At 36.3% G+C, this 26030-nt stretch overlaps 1 protein-coding gene across 5 annotated transcripts in view; it reads right to left on the reverse strand.

Annotated features, from left to right (window-relative positions):
- Positions 1-167: 167 nt before the first annotated feature.
- The window catches only part of Gadl1 (glutamate decarboxylase like 1), a 183150-nt gene continuing 157287 nt past the window's right edge, over positions 168-26030 (reverse strand). For all 5 annotated transcript variants that reach the window (XM_063257084.1, XM_063257081.1, XM_063257082.1 and 2 more), the window contains one exon: positions 168-1549. In XM_063257084.1, coding sequence (XP_063113154.1) covers positions 1376-1549 — 174 coding nt within the window. In that variant the 3' untranslated portion in view covers positions 168-1375. The remainder of the gene's footprint in view (positions 1550-26030) is intronic.

Raw genomic sequence — 26030 nt, forward strand, 5'->3', positions numbered from 1 at the left:
AAAGTAATTAAGAACAAGGATCAGAACATTCTCTGAATAATGGAGATACTGAGAACCCATGCACCCTAAAATAAAAATATACATAGAAGTAGAAGAGTCCATATCTGCTTTTCACAATTTAAACAACACAAGTTCATGGTGAGGCAGGAAAAGGTTTCTGTGAGCAATTTTCAATCATTCATTTTCAACACAGTTTTAACTCTGCAGCCGCATCTCTGAATTTCATCCACTCATTAGCCAAATGAAACTTTCCTAAACATCTAGGCTAAGGATCAGGAAATTATAATCTTTCATTCTCAGAAGAAATGGAGATATTTCCACCAAAAAGCCTCTATTCTTAGATTCTCCACCTGCTGTCAACCAGTTAAAAGTCTACACTGACACGTGGAAGGTTGGAAACGGGAATGTTATACAACCCCGGGCTTCATTCTGGTTATTCACTACAAGGCAGAGAGCAAGGTAGAAATGGGCCCCTGAATCTAAGAGAGGGACTCAGACACACACCTATATAATATGCAATGTCTACTCGTAGCTAATGCTACAAATGATCTGGGGAAGTGAATTAGGATTATTGTTCATCGATTGAAAAAGCTACACTTCAAAGTGTTTTTCTGTTCTAGCTTCATCTCTAATTTAGATAAATTAAAATAAATGAGTTAATTTTAACTTTTGAAAGTAAACATTCAGTTTGCATAAAACACGTCTGTATATAGTTTATAAAAACATATGTCTTCATATTGTCTGTCTTAAAAAATAATTTTGACATGCTCCTGATGCTTTTAAAATGTGTACTACAAATGTCAAATTTGTATTTTTCAAAGAGTGGCTCAAGGGCTACTGATACTCTTTACTGGCAAAACATCAAGATTAATCAATCAATACGAGATTTAAAAAAATGCTTCTCAGATTACACTATGCATAAAAATCACCTGGAGGGCTTGTTAAAACACAGAACACTGAGTCACACTCCCAGAATTGAGCATCTGCATTTTTTAAGTTTCCAGGTGATGCTGATGCTGCCACGACAAGAACAATTCTTTGAGAATCATCACTTTAAACTATTAGTTTATATGTTCATTAAGGAGCAGTGTCACATTAGAACTGAAAACCCATATGGTATTTATTAAACTGTCTTCAAGGTTATGCCCAGAGACAATCCTTGAGAAACTCATTCTTTTAAAAACTTCTTCCTTTATACCAACATTAGAGCCCAGGCAATAAGAGTCCTTATTGCCATTGCTTAACAACTTGTTTTGCAATGCCTGCATGGAAGCAATTCCTATTTCTCAGAAAAGACTATAATCTACTATGTGTCTCTGGATGCCCTGCCCGGCCCGGCACACGATCCACAGCTCTGAGAGGCCCGAAGCCACAGCTACATGTCTCTACCGAGCAGGTCTATCTCATCCAACAGGAAGTCCATGTCCTCCCGGCTCACTTGAGGGCTAATCACCACTTGGCGGAAAAAGTTCACCTTTCCCCGGTGGGGCTGGTAGCCCAGCATGAGGCTTCCCTTCTTCATCATCTTCTCCTTTATGGCTGGGGCCACCTGCAAGGAGAGAAGAGAGGGAGGTGAAATAGCACAACACAAAAGCACTTAAGCTGCATTTTTATCAGCTTTTCTCCTGTGGACAGACCATTCTTATGTGCACAAGGATATAATAACAATAACAATAACAATAACATTAATAATTTATTGGGAACTTGGAGCACATAATGATTCAGCTATTTTAAACAAACTGCTTCTTAGTACAGAATGACACTAATATGCTCATTTACAGAAGAGGGCACTGAGGTGCACGGAGGCTAAATAAATATCCTTTGGTCCCAGGAAGTCTCATTCTAAACTAGGCCCTAAAATGGAAATCATTATGGAGTGCTAACTCATAACAATCAAATTATATTGCCTCAGGGGTCACGGTCTTAAAAGTATCAAATGTTACATTGCTAAATTTGTCTTAATTACAAAAAACAACTCAGAGCATCTTCACCAAAGAAAAAAGTTTTATTAAAAATATTTTATTTTTGTTGAGGATTTAGCTCAGTGGCATAAGCACTTGCCTGGAAAGCATGAGGTCATGAGTTTGATTCCAACTATCAAAAAAAAAAAACCTTTTATTTTTATTAGTACATGTTTGCAGTACAGAATGATTACATTCATCATGGGACATGGTATTTATCTGTAACACATCTTTATCTGTTTACTTAAATCATAGGTGGGGAAAAGCATCATGAAATTGTGTAACAAGGAAAAATCATTAGTGTTACTATGTGCAGTTGTTAGCTTATTAGTAGGAATCTATATTTTTCTGTCAATTATTGTGCTTTTCAAAATATACGGTTGAAGCAAAGACCCTATGAGAAATGAGAGTTTGATATTACCTTCATACGCAAATATGAACACTCTACCTTTTAGGAAGAGGTATAAAAGTGGTAGTAAAATCAGAAAGCCTGTATTTTATGAGGAGGATTTGTAGCTGACATGAGAAACACAGGGCATGATAATTTAGATTATTCTAAATTATTTTTCTATAAGTTCAGTGTGTAAAGAAATTATTCCATTTTAAAACCTACATGGAAAACCAGTCCAATTTCAAATCATTAGTAAGGCCACTCACGAGTTAGGCTGCAAACTTCTGAAATAGTTAACTTTTCAAACACCAAGTAATAAAATTCAGAACACACTCTTCCTAGCTTGAAAATATAAACACAATTTTCCATTTGAATTTTGTTACAACTCCCTGAAATCCTTTTGGGTGTTTCCTACATGCATACATGGGAAGTAAATATCATAAACTGTCCTTGTGTTCTCAGAAAGATGAGACTTGCTTCATCCAGGAGGGAGGAATGCATATTTAAACACCTCCAGGGAGAATCTTCTCCCTTAGATGAAGGGCAACAATGTTAGTGCCCAGGAACTGACCTCAAAGATACTTCGAATGTATAAATCCTTGCGCTTGTGTAAGGCACAAAACTGTGATTCTCTGAGAAAAACACATAGCACAAGAATGAAAACTTTAAACCAAAATTTATCACTGTTTTCCAAGATTATAATGACATAACTAAATAAATACCTGTATGACTCAGGGGAGCTAGTTAAGAAAGAGAGTGACAGTGCACCAGCTATGTTATGAATGTGTCCATGAACTACAGGAATTAGTTTCTGGAGGGAGTTATGGAAAAAGGGCAGGATCTACTTTATACTTAGTGGGAAAAATCAATGAGAAACTTCAAGGGGTTAGCATCAAATCTTTACCGCAAATTATTACTGATGTAATAGCAGTAAAATTATTGTCATTATTGTTGAAAAATATTTTACCAATCCTTTGCAATTTGAAATATTCTTTCATATGGCCTATTCCCATAAACCATGAATTGAAATTAAAACTAATTTGAAATGAAACTATGCATCTACAATTTAGGGACTAAGAATTTCCCATTAGCAGCCAGTTTATCACCTTTGTGCTTTCACAAATCACCACTTTCTATTTATAAAGCTATGAGTATAAAATCCAGTGCAGTGTAATTTGGATAGTCTCTTTTGCTGATCACAGCAGAGACACAGTCCTAATCTGACAGGATGGAATATTCACAGGGGAAAGAAAATATGCACAAACTGAATGTTAGTATCCAAATATTGCCCCTAAATGGAGCATGCATAGCGGAAAGCAATTTGGCAGGAGCAAGATTGCTTTCCAGTCCTCAATTATTTTACTGCTGGTTTTCTTTCAAATTGTAAATCAAATTCTTTTCTTATTCCTCTGTGCACTAGTTTCTGCATCTTAAGTGGAGGAAGATCCTGATATTTCTATTTGGTTGCACAGCAATTTAATCTATACATTCTGTTTCCCCCTCTTAAATTATATTCCAGTGATGATTCAGTCATTTAAACAGAATTTTGTTGTCATATTGCTGCACTACATAATAGCATTGGATATTTAAAAGTTTCTTAAACTAGAGGGAAACTAAAGTGACTCTAGTCACATACAGCAATTTGATACACAACTGCCATGGCAACATCCTAGCTGTTGATGAAAATAAAAAATATTGTCCATAAAACGGCATCACTTTTGAAGAATGGGCTACATACTTAATGCTAACCAGAACGTTGTTTTCTTCAATGTACAACGTGTTTCTCAAATTATCTGTGGGGAAGGACTAGTTTTACCTTTCCAGTGCAATACAGAGCTATAATTCTGTGAGCTACAATAAAAATTAATTACTAAAGGAAAAAATTGAAAGGCATAAAATGCAAATTTACATTTTTAGCTTCACATTCAACATTAAAATTAATCTGATAAATTGCTGCAAAAGTTTTTAAACAGTGACTCCAGGATTGCCATGTTTTTCCTACCGGAGACATAATGAATAGCTCAGGGATGTGCACAAGGCTGTGATTCTACTTGAAGGATGTTGCTTCCCTTAATGGTGGATATTACTTTATCCTTAAGTCTTAGTGTTATCTCATCTAGCATTTAGGATGCTATACACACCACACCATTATATCATGAGCCCCATCTTGGATTTGCATTAGTTATAATGGCATTTTATCGAAATCACAGAGCCACTCATGAAATCTAATGTGAGCTCATCAAAGCCTAGTCCAGAAATTATAACAGTAAAAGATTCAAAATACTCTATACTGTGTATGCTCATTGCATAACTCTGTCCGATCAGCTGCTAGGCAGGTAACGGTCACATTTTTCAAGTATTAACTATGGGGTCAAGTGACATCCTGGGTGGCCAAAAAAACAAGTCTATAACTAAATGAAGTGATTCTTGGTAATAAATAAGAAGGCAAAAACTACGTAAGCTTCTTCCGAATGTCAAAATAGCAAGGATATTTGGAATTTCTAATAAACTTGAGATTAGCGCTTTGCTAAGTCCTTTTCTGAAGCATGAATACATTTATGTTTCTCAAACTAGATTTTGGGCTGTTAACTCAATTTCAGTTTTAATATATTGCATTCAATTTCTTCCAAGGTAGCACAGATTATCTGAGTGGTGAAAAGCTTAATTCATAATGATTTTCAGTTCTTTTGCATAGACCAAAGGCCTAGGCAGGTAGATTAAATAAATAAAATACAAACTAAAAATTTGTATTGCAATTAAACAATTTCCTCCCGTATCAGATGCAAAATTCATGTCTTTAGTTTATGCAAAATGTAACTTGAAAATTTTGCTCCTTTCTCTTTGTCCTCACTAAGCTTTATTCATTTGGCCTCCTCTGTAGTACCCAGAAGAGGGTTGAGATGTAGGGGAACTCTTCATTCCAACTCATGGTTAAGCAGTTAAATAAAAAAAAAATGTGGGGGCCGATTCTGCTTCTGTCTAGAATTGTACTTCTTATAGATGAAGGATGGCAAACTTCTTTACTATAAAAGGCCAGACAGCAAATATCTTAGACTTCATAAGCAATGAAGTCTCTGGAGCAAATACTCAACTCTATCACTATTACTTGAAAGTAGCCACTGACAACATACAAATAAATGTGCATGGCTGTGTTAGAATACGACTTTCTTAGGGACAATGAAAGTCAATGCATAATTTTTGCATGTCATGAAACACAATACTGCTTCTGATCATTTTTCAGTCATTCAAGAATATAAAACCCATTTCTAACTGCTAGACTATATATAATTAAATAGGTACCAAGCTAGATGGTCTATCATTTACCTTCCCTTTGATCTAAATGGAAAAAATACACCGTGATCTATAAAACTACCCCTTCAAAGGACAAAGGGCACAGAAATTATGCTTCTTGGGCTTCTCTTAAAAATTCAGCATTGAGCCAGCAAATGATAAAAGTCTTAACTCTCTTCCAACATAGCATGAAATCATATTCACAGATGGGATGGGATTGGCAGTGTGGCTTTCTTTCAACACAATTCTTCTTGAACAATCACAACAAAAGTTGCTTTACACTTCCTCCCCAAATAATATGGATTTGAAATATGCCCCACTCTTCATATTAATTTAAAAATTTTCAGAGTAAAATATTAAAATATAGTTTATGGGGTTTGGGGATTTAGCTCAGAGTTGTAAGTGCCTGCCTGGCAAGCTCAAGGTCATGAGTTTAATCCCTGGTTTCAAATAAAATAAATAAAATAAAATATAGCTTATGGAAAATGTGGGCATGAAATATTCCCGCTTTATACCTGGCATTCAACCCCAAACTATTTCTGAGATTTAACGAACTCCTACTCCTACTAAGTCACCTTACCTCCTTATTTTAATAAGAGACATCACTAGTTCTGAGGCCTGGCAGAGAGGCACTGTGCATAAAGGTAGGAGCTAGAATTCAGGAATGAAGAGCATCAGAAGCTAGAATTTAAATGGGGGGAAATTCAATCCGAAAGAAGCAGGAGCATACTGAAACAAACCTTAAATCCTTTTTAAAAAACTTTTTATTTAAAAAAAAAAAAAGCAAAACAGAAACTGAGGTAGAAATGATACAGAATTTCAAAAAAGAAAAGAAAAAAAGCAAGGAATTAACACTAGTTAATATAGTGCACATTGTTATCTCAGAACTAGTTGTTCAGGTCACAAAATCTAGATAAAAAAGTAATCAATCAAACAGGGACAGCACAAACTGATCTTTTTGATGAACTAAGAGAAATTAGTCTTGTAATTATCTATCTAGCATACATATACTTACATAAATTTATATATGTTTACCAACATACATGCAATCTTTTCCTTTCTTCCTTTTTCCCATAAATCAGACTCACATTTGTAAATATCATATTGTCTCTCTAGTGTAAAAAATAATAATAAAAAACTGAAAGAGTAACAAGATCCAAAAATGTGCAATAGAAATTATAATAAAGGGAAAGAAAGTGCTCAAAAGGACAGAACTACTGGGATAGAGGAAAGGGGAAAAGGAAGAAAACAAACCTCAGGTCTTGAGGGATCTGTACATGCAATAGAAATCTCAGAAGTGCACCGTTTCCCTGATTCAGTGTCTGCAAGAGACAACATGGCCAACTATCTGAGGAGAGCTAACCTAGTGGGAAGAGCCAGCCAATCTTGAAGGCCCCATTTTGCAGACATGAAAAATCAGATGTGTAAGAAAGTAAGCTATTCCTTTCTTTGTTCTTTAATTACTCTGGTACTGTCTACATAAATCATAAAGCATTATGGTTGCCCTTTTATGAGTAATTAGGTTCAAAGTCATCAAAATAACCATACTGCATCATAAAATCTGAAATACGGACTTACATCTCTGTTTTCCTTCTAGTGTCAATTGAAAAAAACAGTATGCTGTCTGGGGAAAAATGGATCCCATCTGTTTGTGATGATGAAGGAGCTCAGTAGTATGCCTCGCTTAACAACTTCCTAAAATCTTAATGAATAGTTTCTATTTTAACTAAATATTTAACTGGGTTTCTTGTGAATGTAAATATTAACTGAATTTTCCTTTACATATGCAATTCTCATGTAGAATTAAAGAAGATTTTGAATTCAGGCATATGTATATATCTTCTAGTTTGCAAACTCCTTATGACTCGCGAGACTAATGCTAAAGGAACAGTTATTAAGACAAAGCATGTTTTTATGACCAAATACACCACTGTGTAAATGATAAAGTGTTTTTTTTCATCATCTATAAAAAGTTATTTTGTGGTACTGATTAGCTTCACATCTTTCAAATGTGGAAATGAATGTCTTCTGTGGTCTTTGCAAAATTACTGGTTCACCAAAGAAGCCTTTTCTTTGTATTTCCAAATATATCTGTGTAACTTATTCCCTGTCTGAAACGAGACTTCCTATATACCAGACACTTGTTCTCCCAAACCAGCTTGCTTTGTCCACAGCCCTGGAATCTAGTTAGGTTATCCTGTGTCAGATAGGAGTTTCCACTCGCACTAAGGAAAACGCCAGTAGTTGCCTGAACCAGGGCTTCAATGCATTCAGTTTCTTTACAGCATCGCCCCTTCAAAGGGGATGGAGGTGGAAGTCTACACCTAAACCTGTTTACTTTGTTTTGTTTTTCTTTCCTGATTTAGTTTTAGGTAACATAATCCTACTTCCTTGTCATTTCATCTAGTTACACATTTTCCTTTTAGAATCATACATGCATAAAATGTTGTCTTTCACAGATAACTATTTGAAAGTGGAAAGAGAAAGTTGATGCCTTGTTCTGAAGAATCCTACTATGTGTAGAAAGGATCCTACTATGCAGTTTAACCTGCCACATCAATGAATAGTTTAGAAAATTTGTCTTAAAATTTCAAATTAAAGATTAAATTATTCTGTATGTTGTTTCTCTTCTTTCTTGCAATTAGTATTTTGATTTTAAAATCCTTAGCAACAAAAGAAATATGAATGTTTAGAGCAATTTTATTCAAAACACAAATATACTTTTACTATAAAATGGGTAAATAAACTATGGTGTACTTGTACAATGAATTTATCAGTAAATGGGAATAAGACACTGATGTAACATGAATGAATCTCCAATATATTATGCCAAATCAAAGAAGCCAGATTTAAAAATTCTATTAAAACTTTTAAAACAGATCTTTGGGTCTCACATAAGGCCTTACCAGTAGCTAACACCATGAAATTGGTGAAATTCAAATAACTGTACACATTGAAAGTGGGTTTTGTCACTTTGTCTTCCACTGATAACTATTTCAAAGTGAAAAGAGAAAGCTGATGCTTTCGTTGTTTACCAGCAGTATATAACTTTTAAAGTAACCAAATAAACTTCAAAAGCAAAAAGTTTTGAAGCTCCATAAGACTAAGCAAATAACTGAAGCTCCCATCGCCCCCACTTTCTCATGCTATGTAAGAAATGCAAACAATACCCTCCCTTTCTTTATAGGACTGATTAAAACTCACTATGATACTGGAGGTGAATTATGTAGACAGCACATTTTGGAGGCTAATGTTCTTATTTAAGAAGAATCTAAAACACAAATCCAGGAAGAAAATTAAATTCTGAACTGAGATTGTTTTCTTCTGTTTCTACCACTAATTTCATGCCATAAGAAAGTCAGTTAACTTCTCCAAGGGTCTAAAAGTGAGAAGAGCTTCGTCCACTACTTTTAGGTGAAAAATATGAAGGTATTTGGACCCTGAAGCACTAAAACATCTTCTACATCATATGCAGAGGAGACCAATGGAAACTAGGTGGTTAAAGGCTTTCAGAGGTTATAGCAGGCACCAGATAAAAATATATTTAAAGGTACCTATCATATTACTCAACATAAATCACAAATAATTATGGAAAATTTAACATGATCTGTGGTTAAATTAACATAATTTCATTGTGTTTCACTGTGTAATTTTCTTTTGTATCTTGGAGACACTTTTAAAAGTAGTATTTTGTGTGTCCCTATTGAGTTCCTAGGTCCCCCGTACCTTCTTTGCCTGATGGATAAATAAAATAGCTCTGTTCACACAATTGAGACCGTATAACCAGTTTCCGCCGGAAAGACCAAGTTCCTTTGTTTCCTGTAATTGTTGGTAGCATTTCCTTTTCACTTTCCCAAGTGTCGCAGTTCAAACAGGAAGTTGTATGATTTAGATTGACCATCTGGAGCAATAGGATAGTTTAGACAAATTTAGACCTAACTCCTGGAATTCTGTATGATTCTGGACAACTATTTAAACCCTGTTGGAATCACATTTCTTTTTTATTAAGAACTGAGCATCTTTTACAGAATGTTATGTTAGCTAAATGAAATAATGCATTTAAATACATTAAACATAAAGTGTGATATATGGTAAGCACTCAATAATAGGAACTAATATTTCTTAAACCAAATTTGTTTTTCATAAACATACACTCGTGCCTTGTCTTCTGTTACACTATTTCAATTAGTATTGCTTGATAAATGTGCACTTGAAATTACTATGAAAAACATGCCTTGTAATGTTTTGTTTCTCCTCAAGACATTCAAACTATATTTAAATACTTGTAAAAGAAGATGTCAGCAGTCTTAGAAATTCAGTCTTGCACCTTGTGTATGCTGCTAATATCTTAATCTTCTATTCAAATTCCAAGTTTTTGTCCAACATAGTCAAAATAATTTTTTTTTCTCTTTAAAAAGTAACACAGTCATTGGTTATCTTGGCAGGTTTTTTTTTGTTTGTTTTTTTTTTTTTGGAGGAGGAACTGTACCACTGAAATTTACTGTGGAAAGCAATGAATTTCTACTGTATTCTAGAACTTTCTATTATGTAAGTACCAAAATAGAGAAGTAAGTCGTCCCTAAAAAGCTAATTCATCAGATGCATGAATCTGAAATCATATACTCAAAAGTCAATAGTTATTCTCTAGAGTTCTGAAGTCACCTTATGCTCTCCTGCCATTTGTATTTTTACCAATCAAAGGTTGAAGAACGATATTGTTGTTTTCCAAATGTACCTGCAGATAGACATCATTTGGGTTCAGATCTAATTAGAAAAGATGAACTTTAATTTTGATGGAACAGGCCTGGTACTCTGGATATTCATGAGGTAAGCCAAGTGCTTCTTATGTTATAAATTTGTAAAACACTGGAGAATAATGTTCTTTAACCAGGATTTTAGGAGAGGCGATGCTGAAGGGAGATGTGATAAGTGTTCTGGATGGGGAGAGCAATTTTGAAGGAGCAATCAACTGATGAATAGTAGAGACAATGTGTGTGTCCTTTATTTAAAAATAAAATGCAGTGCTACACTGCCATAAAGGAGGATAAACCTGAGACATTTCTAGGTAAATGGGTGCATCTTGAGACCATACACTTAAATGAAATGAATCTGACACAAATGTTCAAATACCACATTGTTTCTCTGATGTGAGAAGCCAAAGGGGTAAATAAGGACCAAACTGTATAGTAGATAGTGTAGAATAGGGGGCAAAATGTTCAAATGGGAAAGGGAGCAAGGAAAGGAAAAGGGGAAAAGAAAGGAAAGGAAAAAGAAAAAAGTATATAACAGAAGGAAAAAATGGAGACTAAGAGGGGAACCAGTGGTTGAAGGGAGGGGAGGAAAATGAGAAAAAAAATAAGAATTAAAATACATCATGTAGCCACAGATCCCATGAGCCCATCAGCCACCTTCAGGTCCAATAGCCAGTTCAGGCTGGGAGAATCAGCCAGTCTTTCCCCTGTGAACCTGACAGCCACCACTGGTGACCAGTAAGGAGCACAGGTCAGGAGAACCAGCCAGCCACACCACCCATGAGCCTGCCAGAGCCATCAGGATCTGGTAGTCATCGTGGGCTGGGAAGCCCAGCCAGCCGTGCCCCTGCAAGCCTACCAGTTGCCATGGTGGTGGTGGTGGTGGTGTGTGTGGGGGGGGTGTCTGTGTAGTTGCACGTGGCTGGAGAAGCCTGCCCTGCACTATTGGGAACCTAGGTTAGGAGAAACCAGGTGCCTGGTCCACATGGACAAGCAGCTAATGTGGGAAGCACCTGAGAATCCACACCCAGCTCTTCCAGAGGAACCAAGGAAAATGTCAAGGCAAAGGAGCAAAAAGTAATCTCAGACATCCAACCCACACAGAAAAAGTCTGGGAGACACAGACATGGAAGAACTTGTAAGCTATCCACCTGAAATTTTTGAAGGGATAGCAACTGAAGTTAAGAAACCACTTGAGACTGTAAATGTAATCAGGTCAGAAATATCTCAAGTAAAATAATAAATGACAAATATAATGAAAGAATTGCTGAGCATATGTAAAGAAGACATAGATTTAAAAAAAGAGGAACATAATGGGGCTGGAGATTTAGCTCAGCGGCATAAGCGCCTGCCTTGTAAGCAGGCAGTCGTGAATTCGATCCCCGGTACTGATAAAAAGGAAAAAGACAAAAAAAAAAAAAAAAAAAAAAAAAAAAAAAAAAAAAAAAGAGGAACATAGGAAATTGATGGAAACCTTGAAAAATATAGGAAGGAATTACCATGTTTGAAACAGATTCAAAGACATAACCAGGAAATTAAAAACTCCATTGAAATTTGACAAAACTGCTTGAAACCTGAAGACAGAGTTTGAGACCTTGAAGATAGCATTGCAACTAGGTATCATGAAAGAAAAGTTCTTTCAAAAATAACAAGGAACCAGGAAATAACAATTCAATGGCTACAAAACAAGACAAAGAAAAATAATTTAAGAATGCTGGTGTCAGTGAAAAGGCAAGGGTCAACACAAATGACTTAAAAGATTATTTACAGAAGTAATAGCGAAAAACTTCCCAAACATGGGAAATTACCTATCATACAGATAAATGAGGCACACAGAACTCCAGCTAGCCGTAACCAAAGTAAATTTATACCCAGACATGTAATAATCAAGATCTCAGAAATTAGGCATAAAAACGAAATACTAAAGGCTTTTAGAGAAAAGAAACAGATAACCTAAAAATCACCCATTAGAATCATGGCAGACTTCTCAACACAAACCATGAAGTCAAGGAGAGCTTGGAGCAAAATGTTTAAAGTTCTGAAAAAAAAAAAAAAAAACAATTTCCAACCAAGATTGACATATTCTGCAAAACTATCTTTCAAAATTGATGGAGAAATAAGATACTTCAATGGTGTAGGACAACTGAAGGAATTAATGACCACCAAACCAATCCTACACAGAGTGGTGAAGGAGATTCTAGAGAGAGATAAAGACTGCATGGTTTCAGGCACAGCAATAGAGGCAGCTCGCCAAACAGGGCAGGCAATTGAACAGAGGAGAAAAGTGGGGGACCAATGGCAGGAGAACAGCATGGGAGAGATGAGCCAGTGTATGTCAGTCGTAACCATTAATGTAGATGGCCTCAGTTCACCAATAAGTAGAAGCATAGACAGAGTGGATTGGGAGACAGGATTCATCAATATGCTGTATATAAGAAAAAACATTTCGCTCAGAAGAAAATTAATGGAAATTCAGATTGGAGAAGAGAAGACAATGCTCCATGTGATGAGGACCCAGAACAAAGCAGGGATAGCTTGCCCATCAATTGCAGAATGGATAAGAAAGATATGACATTTTGATACAATAAAAGCCACTAAGCTATAAAGAAGGATAATCTCAAGGCTCTTGTAAGTGGTAAGTAGATGGAACTTGAGATCATGTTCATGGGTGAAAGGGTTAGGACTCACATGGGTGAACACATGCTGTGTCTGTAGTATAAAAAACTGAAGGAGTATGGGATCCAAATGTACAACAGATAATGTGAAAGTGAAAGGGGAGGGAACATCTAAAAAGGGGAGGTGGTAGTCACTGCGTCATCTTCATTGTCTGGTTTTATTTTGTTTTGTTTTATTTGACTCTATTATGTCTGATGATATGGGTGGCTATTTTGAAGATAACAAAATATATTAAAGCAGTCATTGTTAATTTATTATAATCAGGTTTAAAAGTCCTATGTCACATTCATTGTTTTGCTTTGATTGGTTTTATTCTGTTCAATTTTGTTTGCTTTTCCTATGTCTGATGGCATGGGCAGCTATTTTGAAAATAACAAGAGGCATTAAGGTAGGCACTGTTAATGTCCTATTATGTTGTCTTGAAATCCTGTATCACATTCATTGCTTTGCTTTGATTGGCTTTATTCTGTTTCATTTTGTTTGGTTTTTATTTCCTTTAAAATAAAAAAAAATGATGTATCATGTACAGGTACAAGTTTTCTATGATGAATGTTATCATTATGTATGTATACAATGTACCAATAAAATTATTTATCAAAATTAAAATTGTTGTTTTTAACTGCAAAAAGAGTTTTGAGGAGCACTTAATACGAACCATATCTTGGCTTGCTTGTATCAGTTTTGCAAACAGATACGTAAGTCAGTGACCTTCAAAGATGTCAGATAACTTTTTTGTTAGTCATGAAACCTGAAAAAGTTTTCAATCCTGGTCCAGGAAAAAAATGTTTTGATTGCTTTAAGAATTTTTTTTTTCTTTAAGTATACTTTCTACCATTCCTCTCTTACTTAATTCTTGTCTTACTCCTTTGCACAACTTTTTCTTACTTTCCCAGATTTCTATCCCCATAATTTAGAGGAGATGCATCAATATAAGTCTCTCAAGCCTAAATCATGTAAAATTACAACCCATGAAACCATCTAAGGCATCATTTCAAGTTCACAGAACAAGGAGAAATAAGTTACATTTGGATTGGATGAGTCATTTTCTGATATGGATTTTTGTTCTTATTTTCCTTCAGTACATCTGAAAAATCAGATGTACACAAAATAAAAGTGTGCCCCGATTTAAAAGAATAGCCCAATTCATGCTCTTTGCAATACAAAAAACAAGGAGTATGGAATTCTATAAAGTCTGACGAGCACAGCATCACAGGTGGTATTTACAGTGTATAAATGACGATGACAGTGACTCCAATAAACCTAATGTCAGTCATATATTCAAGGCAGCTAACTTGAGCAGTCATAAAAACCAACTAAACTGAACTGAAACTGTAGCTGAAGAATGAACACAATAAACATTTTGCACTGTATAAAACAAAAACAATCCTCCACTGTATCTCAGCAGCCAACTGAACTGAGTAACTGCTGCGGCCAACAACCAAATTTCAGACCACTTTGAGACATACCTTTTTTGACCTTTAAAATGAAGAATTTCTCAGTAGAATTCTGCCAGAGGTGTTAATCTCTCTCTAAGGACATTTGAAAAGATGTCAAAGCACTTTGGGTTGTTGCATCAACTAAGAGGTGCCACTTAGACTGTTCTCCAAGATTAAGGGTACAAAACATTTCACGAAATTTTAAATTAGCCTACCCAAGGAAGTGTTAAGTTCTCCAAAATGCAAGAGTGCTCCTGTAAAGAACACACTGTAATTCACTTTAATTTTCTCAAACCATGCAAATCTGAAACATTTTTAGATCCCTTTTCAGGAAACCCATGATCTCCATCAGTACCTCTGGGTTCTTTGGATTTTTCTAATGGCTCATTATCTTGCCTTGGTCTATAGGACAGCACTAAAGTGATAGGTCACCAAAGTCAATACAACTCTAAGAGTTTAAAATGATGCCCGTGCTGTTTCTCAAACACTAGGAACAAATTCAAAAAATATCACTGCCCTGGATGATGAGAAATGAGTGCACACTGTTTTCTCTCTAGTTGTTACAAGCATATCAGGCCATTTTACCCAAGGGACATACTTTTGACCAGCACAATAGACTACTACAGTAAGTGGGTCAAATTCACATGGTTTTAGTCACACAGGTGCTACATAAAAATCTCATCAAAACATTAGGTCAGATGAACAGGGCTACAAAGACATTCTAAAGAGAATGGAAATGCTGACTCTTTTTATGACAGGTCATCTCAGAGTAGCTCTCCCTGAGAAATCTTATTTCTGTTCAATATGTGACACTGAACCACCAGCAGCTGAAACTGTCTATTAACTGATTCCATACCAAAAAGTCTCTAACCACCAGTGGGTCTCTTCAGGGTGTAAATGAAAAATCCCTACCTATCAACACAGGTTCAGATGGGGGAGGCAGTTTGGACAATGGCACAGCTAACATTTAAAATACAGACACTACATAGTCGTTTTGGGAGGATTAGCTTCCAGAGTTGAAAAATTCTTGTATTTTTATAGTACATTCTGGGTACAAAAGGAAGGGAGCCCATGTATTATGCTGCTGTGACCTGAGGCATATTTTGCTGGCTACAGGCTCCCCAGACATCTGAATTTCACATCAGTGAGATATCTGTGTCTGGCAGACTGCACCCACCATCCTGTCCATCTGCCTGTACTCAAGCATCTACATCCTTATCTTGTTTATAGTTTTGTGCATAATTCAGCAGTAAATTGAAGTTGAAATTGTATTTCTTGCTATTTTTATCTGATATAATGTAGAGGTTCACAGTCTACTGCAAAGTTAGCTGGACCCCCAGTACAACCTAAAATATTCTGGTGTGTCAACCCTAGAGGCAAAATCAATGAACCTTATTTTGTCTATTTAATGAAAAAAGTTACCATGAGGATATATATAAATAATTGTTTTTCTCTGTTACTCATAAAATTTGACAATGCCAAGGGTTGGTTATTTCTCCTTGAAATCTTTGTAAATACTAATAAAATGCCCTTATACTTACTGTTGTAAATACTCAATAACAACTTTTAACAGTAATTTAGACAGGTAAACAAAATGTTTCAGGTTTGCACGTTTTGAGAAAAGTAAAATTAATTACAGTGTGTTCCTCACAGAGCTCACTTACACTCTTTAACTCAATGCTCACCACTGGAAATCATTCCTTCCTCGAAGCTGTGCTGTTGTTATTGTATTTCAGTGGGACTTCAAGCCACAGACGAATACAAAGAACATCACGAGGTCAGGAGACATATACATAAGGCCAGGGCCTTTTTTTTTTTTTTTTTTAAACCAAAACCAAGGTCTGCTTTCTGAGTTTTATATATGTACTGCAGTTTTGCATAGTATTTTGTTTGACAAAAAGATCTGGAATTTTTTAAAAGACAAATTTTGAATTACATTGGCAATGTAATTTTAAAGAGAAAAAATTAAACAAAATTTCAAAATAATAAGAGGGTAATGATGGTCAATACATTGCATATTGTTATCATTAAATTAGTTATTCAGAGTATAAGATATGAGCATTTAATTGTCCAAACAATGTAAGTATAAACCTTTCTTCTCAATAACACTAAGAGAAATTGGTAGTATAACTATCCTAATTTATATGTGTGTGTATTCATACACACACACACACACACACACACACACATATATATATATATATATATATATATATATATAGAGAGAGAGAGAGAGAGAGAGAGAGAGAGAGAGAGGGAGTTTTGTTTTATTTTCCATTCCTTTGCCCATTCCCCCATCCCAGTTTATCTTTCCTTTAGAAGCTTTTTCTCATTTTACAACATCCATTGTACTTTTTGGATATTATTTACTCTTTCACCTTTTCACAGGAAGGGGACAATACAATGTCTGCCCAAGTGCATCTCATTTATTTCACTTGTACATGGTATCGAGTTGCATCTATTTACCTGTAACCATTTTATCCTTGTTTATGGATAGGTAGTACTCCATTTTATAAAAGACCACATCTTTTTTATCCATTTCTCAGTGACAGGCATCTGGTTGTTTCCCAGATTTATCTATTACAAATTGTTTTGCCATAAAGATGGGTGCACATATATCCAGTGTTTTTAATTTTTCTGGGAAGATACCCAGAAAGGGAATAGCTGGGTTGAATGGGACCTCCAATCTTAGTTTCTTGAGGAATTTCCACAGTGATTCTCACAGTGGTTGCACCAGTCTGTACTCTCACCAACAGTGGAGAAGGGTTCCTTTTTCAACACAATTCCTCAAGCATTTGTCATCTATTGATTTCTTGATAACAGCCATTCCAGGGTGAGATGAAATCTCAGTGTTTTTTTTTAATTTACATCTCTTGAATAACTAGTGATGTTGAATATTTTTTCATATATTTATTTACTGTTTGTATTTCTTCATCTGAGAAGTGTATATTCATCTCAGATGCCCATTTTTGGATTGATTCTTTAAATTTGGAAGTTCTGATTTTTTTTTTTTTTAGTTCTTTATATGGTCTCAATAGTATCCTTTGTCTGAGGGACAGCTGGCAAATATTTTCTCCCACATTGTGGGTTGTCTGTTCACTCTGGTGGTAGTTTCTCTTGCTGTGAAAAAGTTTTCTAATAAGATGAGATTACAGTTGTTGATTCTTTGCAATAGCTCCTGAATGACTGGGGATTTACTCACAAAGTCTTTGCCTACAACAATGTCTTCAAGAGTTTTACCTATTCTATCTTCCACAGATTTAATGTTCCTGTTTCAATATTTAGATCTTTAATCCATTGCAAATTTAGTTCAGTGTGCAGTGAAAGATATGGGTTTGATTTTAATCTTTGGTATGTTCACAGCCAGTTTTTCCAGTACCATTTATTTAAGAGGCTCTCTTTCTTCTAGTGACTGTGTTTGGCACCTTTGTCAAAGATAGGGTGGCTCAGTATGTCTCGAGTTGTTTCTGTACCTTCTAATCACTTCTACTGATTTTGGGGTCTGTTTATTTTGCTGTTGTTGTTTGCTAGTACCATCCTGTTTTTATCACAATAGCTTTATAGTATAATTTCAAGTCAGGGGTTGTGATGCTCCCTGCGTTGCCTTTGTTTCCCAGAATTGCCTTTGTTATTCTAGGACTCTTTTCATTTAGATGAATTTTAGGATTGTTTTCTTAATTCTGTGACACATGCTATTGGAATTTTGATTGGAATTGCATTAAAACTGTACACCAGTTTTGGAAGTATGGCTATTTTCACTATATTGTTTCTTCCTACCTGAGAGCAAGGATGTATTTCCATTTTTTTATACCCTTTTTAATCTTCTCTTTTGGAGTATGGTAGTTTTCAATGTAGAGATCTTTTACATCCTTCATTAAATTGATTCCTAGGTATTTCCTTTTTTGGGAAGCTATTGGGAAAATTGTTATTTCTCTAATTTCTCTCTCAGTGAGTTTACTATTCATGTACAGGAAGGCTATTGATTTTTGAGCAATGACTGTGTAACTGAATTTGCTTACTAAACCTACCAGTGTTTTTATGGAGTTCTGGGGTCTTCTCTATAGAGTATCATGTCATCTGTGAAAAATTGTAATTTAATTTCTTCCTTTCCTACTGTGCTTCTTTTTATTTTTTTCTCTTGTCTAATTATTCTGGCTAAAGTTTAGAACTATGTTGAATAACAGTTGACATTCATGCTTTGTTCCTGCTTTTATAGAGAACGGTTTCAGATTTGTCCATTTAATACGATGTTGGCTATTGGTTTGTCATAGGTGTCTTTTATCAGATAAAGATAAAGGCTATCTATTCCAATTTGCTATAGGGTTTTTATCATGAATGGGTACTGGCCTTTGTCAAAGCATCTATTGAGATGCTGTTTCTACATCTATTGAGATGATTATATGACTTTTTCCTTGGCTCTGTTAATGTGGTATATTACATTTATGGATTTATATATGCTGAACAATCCTTGCACCATGGGAATGAACCCCACTTGGTCAAGGTGTATAAGTTTCTTGATGACTTGCTGCATTCTGTTCACCAGTATCTTATTGAAGATTTTTACATCTATATTAAATAGGGAGATTGGCATGAAGTTCTCTTTCTTAGTTGGGTCCTTCTCCAGTTTGGGTATCAGGGTATTGCTTTGCTCCCAGGAATGAATTTGGGAGTACCACTTTGCTTTCAATTTCATTAAAGAGTTTGAGAAATAGTGGTGTTAGGTCTTCTCTAAATTTCTTGTAGAATTCAGCAGTAAATCCATCAGGGCCTGGGATTTTCTTTGTTGGTAGAATTTTAACTACATTTTTTATTTCATTTATTGATATGGCCTTATTTAGGATTTTGAAAACCTTTTATCTTTTATCTTTCTTTTTAGTCATTTCATATACAGTTCTAATATTTATGTAACCAACTTTATCAGTTATGTGTGCTTTCATTTGAATATTCTATGATTTTTAAAACCTTGTATAAATTAGAGATAAACCTAAAAGCCCACATCTAGTCAGAAGTTTTAATACCCTTGAAAGAATAAACCTCCTTTTCACCACCATGTATTGGGAACATATTCAAAACATCTTATTTATTATAATTCTATAATTTCAAAATTATAGCACAAAGAATTTCCTCCTTTAGTATTCAACCTTTTTTAAAAATATTCTTGCCTTTTACCAAGAACCTAGTCTCCTAGGTAATACTTAGGAACACTTTGACAAGCATAAAAAAGTTTACCATTACATTAAAGTCATATTTAGGAAAAGTTCATTTTCTCACCTAAAAGTTTGTTTAGTTTCTAAATGTGGTCTCTTTTTAATAGTGTCACTGAAAATTCTTTGGGACTTTTTCAAAGAGATTTCTTGAATGGGAAAATGTTTGTGGCAGGCTCATTACAAGTGTTATGTAGTAAAGTTATGCTATGTGGCCTGGTAAGATCAGAAGAGGTAGGCGAGTGCTTAGCCACTTTTCAGGGACACAGACTTTTCCATGACCAACTGCCTTACCTCTACGATGTCATGATGAGTTCCAAGCCAGTGGAGAGGGCTGGGGAGGTCTTATGGTCGACAGTCTTAAATGAGGTCCCAGGCAAAGGACACATCTACCACCAAACCTGTGCATGAAGAGCCTTTCAGAATATTCCAGGCCCAGATATCGAGTCTTTCTCGGCTATTTCAACCCTCCCAGATGAGACTACAGACATCCTGTACCCTCTGTTTTTTCTGAATTCCTGAACCACAGAATCAGGAGTATAATAAAATAGCTGTTTAAAGCTGTTACATTTGGAGCAATTTATGAAACAGAATTTGTTGGAACATTAAGTTTCATGGTGTTTTTTGCCTTAAAGTTTTATAGTTTTACTGAATAAGTATTATAATTTATTTAAATTCTTTTAGTTAACTTTATTTTTTGTTATTACGGTGATGAAGTCATACTGACTAACGTGTTGCCTTCTGATGTAATCTCAGTTTTCTAGCCTACATTTTCTTTTTCCTTATGATTTCAGATAATCAATTTTATATATCTAATATAAGTTTCTAAAACTTTATTTGATTTCTTTATGTTTTATAGATACTAAAATTACACCATTTAAAATGTACACATTTGGGTACTTTATTTTTAATTTTATGGAAAAGAAAGTAAAACAATATTTCCTTCAAATATTTTAAAACTCATCTGTTTTTCAGTCATTATATTGTACAATACTTCCAGTGCAACATTAACTCAGTAGCAAGGGCTGGTTTTCCTACTTTGTTACTGGGTTTAATAGGGAAGGTTTTTTGCATTTCATGCATATTAATCTAATATAGCATACAAAAAATAAAATAACAGAAATAAATTTTAAGTCTTTGTACTAATTTTGAAGGTCATTTAAAATGTGTGTTTTAGTACATTTCTAAGATCACTTTTTTTTTTCTGTTCCACTTTAGCACATGGATAAAAATGATGAAATTGCCTTCAGAGGTCTGCTTTTGCTTATCTCTTGAAATAATGGGGTTCTGCTGAATGGAGCACTAAAAACAAAACTGGTGTGTAACACCTTGTGCTCTGCTGGCTGACTAATCCATCTCCTCAGACAGTTTTTTAGAGTCCAAAATGCAACATAAAATTTTCCACCTGTGTGAGTGGATTATTGTGTGGCTTCCTGAAATAATCCTCTCATCTTTTAACACAGTTCTGACCCAGTTTGGGAGAATATCTTTAATATCTTGTTCTGCTTCACTGACCTCCAGGCAGGATAGCCAGAAATATCCACACTTAACAGACAGCTTTCATCTTTGAGCTCAAAGGGGTCAACTTTCTTTATAAAGGAAATTCAAACTTATCTCACAAGACAGTTTTTAGACAGTTTTACTTTCTATTTTATGACCCCAGCAAATAGAAAGCAGAGATGCGGAATAACTCAAATGCCTTAGAATAGTGTGGAGCTACTGATGGAAGAAAACCAAAAGCTATTGGCTGCACCCATGTTTAGCTCTCACCATTGATTATTTGTCAAGTCCTAGGCGCTCACCCCAGAAAGAAAAACAAACACATACGTGAAAAACAAGGAAAGGCTGTATCAAAGCCCAGACAGTGACTCACTCATGGAGGAGTGGAATGGTGAGTTACTTGTGAAAAGCAGTAACTCTGAGAATTCACAGTGCACTCTGTCAGTGTAAGTCGATAGGAAGACAGACAGATGGCGTCTATTGGCAGCCGGGGACTGAATGTGATGACTTGTACCTATTTTATTATTGTTCTCCATTCTTCCAACGTCCTCCCTGCGCTGAGTGCTTAACTTGCTCAAGCCTTCCTAACCTTTATGGAGTGTTTTGCAGGAGGAGGAGCACACATCTCCACTCCATTGTCATGTGACCTGTCTGAGGTGAAACTTTAAGAGCCATGTGTTTTTCTGCCAGTCTTTTTTTTTTTTTTTCTGTCTTGACAATGACTTCCTCAAGAGGAGCTCTTCCATCAGCTGACGGGAGCCACTACTGACTTTGGTGACATGAAATATGATCAACAAGCAAAATTTATCATTAAGTACTGATGTTTGGGAAAAGGGGGCTCATTTGTTACCAGATACTCAAGTGAAATCTAATCTATGTGACTCAAACTAGGGTATACTGGTTAGTTCTAGAATGAGTTCCAGTTTAATGGAAACCTAGGCACGTCCAACTTGTTTGAAAGTTTAGGTTTAATTAATGCTCTCTGCTTAGACACAAGAGACTAAAACTCTCAAAATCTTGCACTTAGGGTGTCATAGCAGAGTCAAGGCAACAACTTGATGATTGGAAACTATTATTCAATATTATCTGTCACTATAAATATGATTTAGTCACATACATGGAACACAGGGGCTGGCAACATTTTCTCTATAAATTGCTTGATATTAGATATTCTAAGCTTTTCAGGCCACATAGTCACAAATAATTTGTAAGCAAAAACAGCCACATATAGATCTTAAAAGGCATACAAGCCCAACAATATTATTTAAAATCAGGCAATGGCTTGAATTTGGCGTCAGGCTCACCCCTGGTTTAACATAAGAAAATCTAAAAAGAAATCCCGCAAAAGCAATTCAAGCATCGAATGCTCCATAACTATCTCTACTGTTATTTTGACATGAAGTTGTAATGGCCACTTAAAAACATAGACAAGTTTTTGGTTTCTTTCACATATAGAACAGAGACAGAATGACTTCATAATTTTGTGTAGAAATTAAGAGAAAATATAAAGTACCAGAGGGCAAGTGCTTAATGAATTTTACTTCATCTTTCTTTATGCTACTCTATCAGAGTGGGAGTAGAGTTTCAATGAAGAACTATTTATTTAATTCATGCTAAGTTAATGAATGGGGTCAAATAAGGAGGTAGGCAGAAAATTCTTTTAAGTCAACATTTGCTGAGCAATTGGCGAGATAAGACGAACTATGGTAATGAGAACTAAATATCAATCTGTCACAATTTATGTCAATTAGTTAGATCACTAATTATATTGACTGACATGGAAATGCTTTATTTCTAAGCAGAGATATATTTTAAATGAAGAAAATAGTTATTTGTGTTCTACACAAATTCATGAAATTCCCGAAGTCTTGCATCACAGCTCTGTTTTATACAGACAGGGAGAAAAAACAAAACCCTATTGCTTGCTGCTATGTTAGAGGCTGCTCAATTAAACAGTGATTTATTGGACTCAGACTGGGAGGCTGAATTTTCTTTCAAAAAGCAATGAATCTTAATATGTTGCTCTGTGTTGTGTTAAATGTCTCTTCTCATAAATAATTAGGATCAAATTTGCTGGGGAGATCTGTTAGATTTTCATCACACGGACAGATACCTGAGGTGATCAACTTAAAAGGAAGAATGGTTAATTTTAGCTCAGGATCTCAGAGGTCTTAGTGCTCGGTCCTCCTGTTTGGGACCTGTGGCAGTGCAGAGCATCATGGCAGGAGCATCTTCAGGAAGAAGTCTAAGGGCAGACAGCCCAATGTCCCCTGTGAGGGTACATTCCCAGAAACTGCACCTTCTACAGCTAGTCCCCATCTCATAAAGGTCCCACCACCTCTCAATAATATTATGGGCAAAGGCCAGGCATTGAACACATGGGCTTTGGGGAGATAGTTCAGATTCCAACCAAATCAAATTCAAAGCAGGAGCACATGGCCAATATCCACCACTTTGGCACATAGATCCTCATGGTATGTGTTGCAAAACTGATCTGCCTTTTCCACTCTGCAAATCTAAGTGCTACCACTTACCTAATATGCCTTCTGCTTGATGTAACACTTTAAACTTCTTTTCCTATGGCTTTTCTTGGAGTTTGCCTTGTGTCAAAATACTGAAGTCCCATTCCCCCATTTTTACCTGCATGGCCAAAATAATGACCAACCTCCCTGACAGCTTTATAGTCTGTTTTGCCCGCATGATAGACCACATGGCAAGTATCAAATTTGATTGCATAAATGTGAACTTTTCCCTCCCAGAGTGATAAAAGTGAAAAGTAGAAATAGCATGCTGGGACACTGGGTATAAGCTTACAGAGACTTCCATCTTATTCATGGAATAGACGTCATCTTTTCAGGTAGGTGAAACTCTTCTATGTGACAGCATCATTCTGTGCTTTAATAAAGACATGGAGTAAGCAGGGAGTATTGAACTGGGAAAGAACTCAGTATTAATATGGCTTAAGCCACACACAGTAGTAGGTAGAGACAGTAGCATTTGAACAAGGTGGTTTGAGATCACCCTCTCTAGACTTTCTAGAATATTACACGAACACTGAAAATACTATCTTCAGGGCACTGCTCATTATAGACCCACTGTGCCTCCAGTCTTGAAGAAGCTGGACCTGGGAATACAAATTTTAGCAAATTTACCCTGTGCATGGGATCTTGCTTATTAAAGCATGAGTGGAGAGTAAACAGCCTCTCTGAGAGAAACAGTCCAGGAGAAGACAAGAAGGAAAGAAGTGGGTCCCCTCAACCCAGGAAGAAACTAAAGTGAGAATTGAAGCCCACAGAGAATTTTTTTTAAAAAGAGAAAAACTTGGGGCTGGGGATTTAGCTCAGCAGCATAAGCGCCTGCCTTGCAAACAGGCAGTCGTGAGTTCGATCCCTGGTACCGATAAAAACGAAAAAGACAAAAAAAAAAAAAAAAAAAAAAAAAAAAAGAGAGAGAGAAAAACTTAAACAGAAGAAGGTGGTCGCTGGCGGCACTTTCACCAGAGCTGGAACCACCGTGCCAGAAGCGCTGGTGGAACCTGGAGACACATGGGCACAGTGAAGCTGGTGGTCAGCAAGCCTGAGGGCCTTGATGGGGAGACGCAGTGGTGGAGGGGAGCAGCAGACCACAGAACTGCACTGGCTGATGGTGAGTGTGTAGGACTCAGTTCTCCCATGAGAGTGGGCGATTGGCTGGGCACCATGTTGGAGTTGGGCAGGGTAAGCCTGGACAGAACTGCAGCTGGCTTGATCCACCCACTTCTAGCTCAGAGAAGACTGGTGGAAATTGCTTGGACTGTGTCCCACCCCTCTGCACAGTCCAATAGCCACTGATAAGGTTTCCCTAAAGCTATCCCTAACCAACCCCACCCACTCTACCACACACTAAGGTGGTGAAGACTCCCTTTGGTTAACCTGCTCAGAAGGGAGGGGCTAGCCTGCTGTGCCCCTGCTTACACTGCAGTAGCCACCAGCAGACTGGGGTGTCGTGAGTGTCTAGAGCACTCTGAACTCCGGGCAAGGTAAACACGCACGCCTTGTCGGGACACGGGGGGTACAGCGCTTGGAAAAGAAAGACAGGAGAGACACCTTTGCTGTCTGCACCGCGTTACACTGCACTGCACTGCACTGTACGCACAATCTTTATTTTAGGATTCATATATAGTAAACCCGATCAATTCACAGAGCCCAGATAATTAAGTAGTGAAAAGGCATTCTTTGTGGCAAGCTACAACGTGACAGACTACAATGTTTATTCTAAAACTATCTAAGTGAAGTAAATAATCACAACCAGTTCTCACAACTTCTCTAGCCCAGGAAGAAATTCATTAGCTCAAGAATGTTGTTAATTTGTCTGCTGTTAGTGTCACAAAGGGTGGCCAGCCACTTCCTCAAGACTTCTGCAAAACAAAGCCAGCTCACAGTATGGATTCCAGAGGGTGAGGGCTCACTGAGAACGGGCATTCCCGTTCTACCTCCTTCTCGCATACCAGGGCGGCTATTGTAAATTGCAGGTTAGAGGGGGTTGGGCCTACAAAGTGACACCTTATCCCCCACACTTCCTTCCTTTTTATTTTTTAACAACAATTTCCATAAGATCAGGTTATTAATAGCATTTCGTCTTATGCAGTAAAAATACACAAGAACTATGGCAATGAGAACTATAATTAAACTAAGTCCCATGCCACTAAAAGTGTGGGTAATGCTCTGCCAGATTCCTTTGGAATCTAATCCTTTCAAAGATTGAGCAAGCAATTGCGCGAATTGTGCTAGAGATTCATCATCATTTTGCTTTGCAAAATCCTTGTCAATTTGATTATGCAA

Source organism: Cavia porcellus, unplaced genomic scaffold (assembly GCF_034190915.1).
Source record: "Cavia porcellus strain 051 isolate PalLab524CR breed Dunkin Hartley unplaced genomic scaffold, mCavPor4.1 scaffold_10, whole genome shotgun sequence".
In the NCBI taxonomy this organism is placed as follows: domain Eukaryota; kingdom Metazoa; phylum Chordata; class Mammalia; order Rodentia; family Caviidae; genus Cavia; species Cavia porcellus.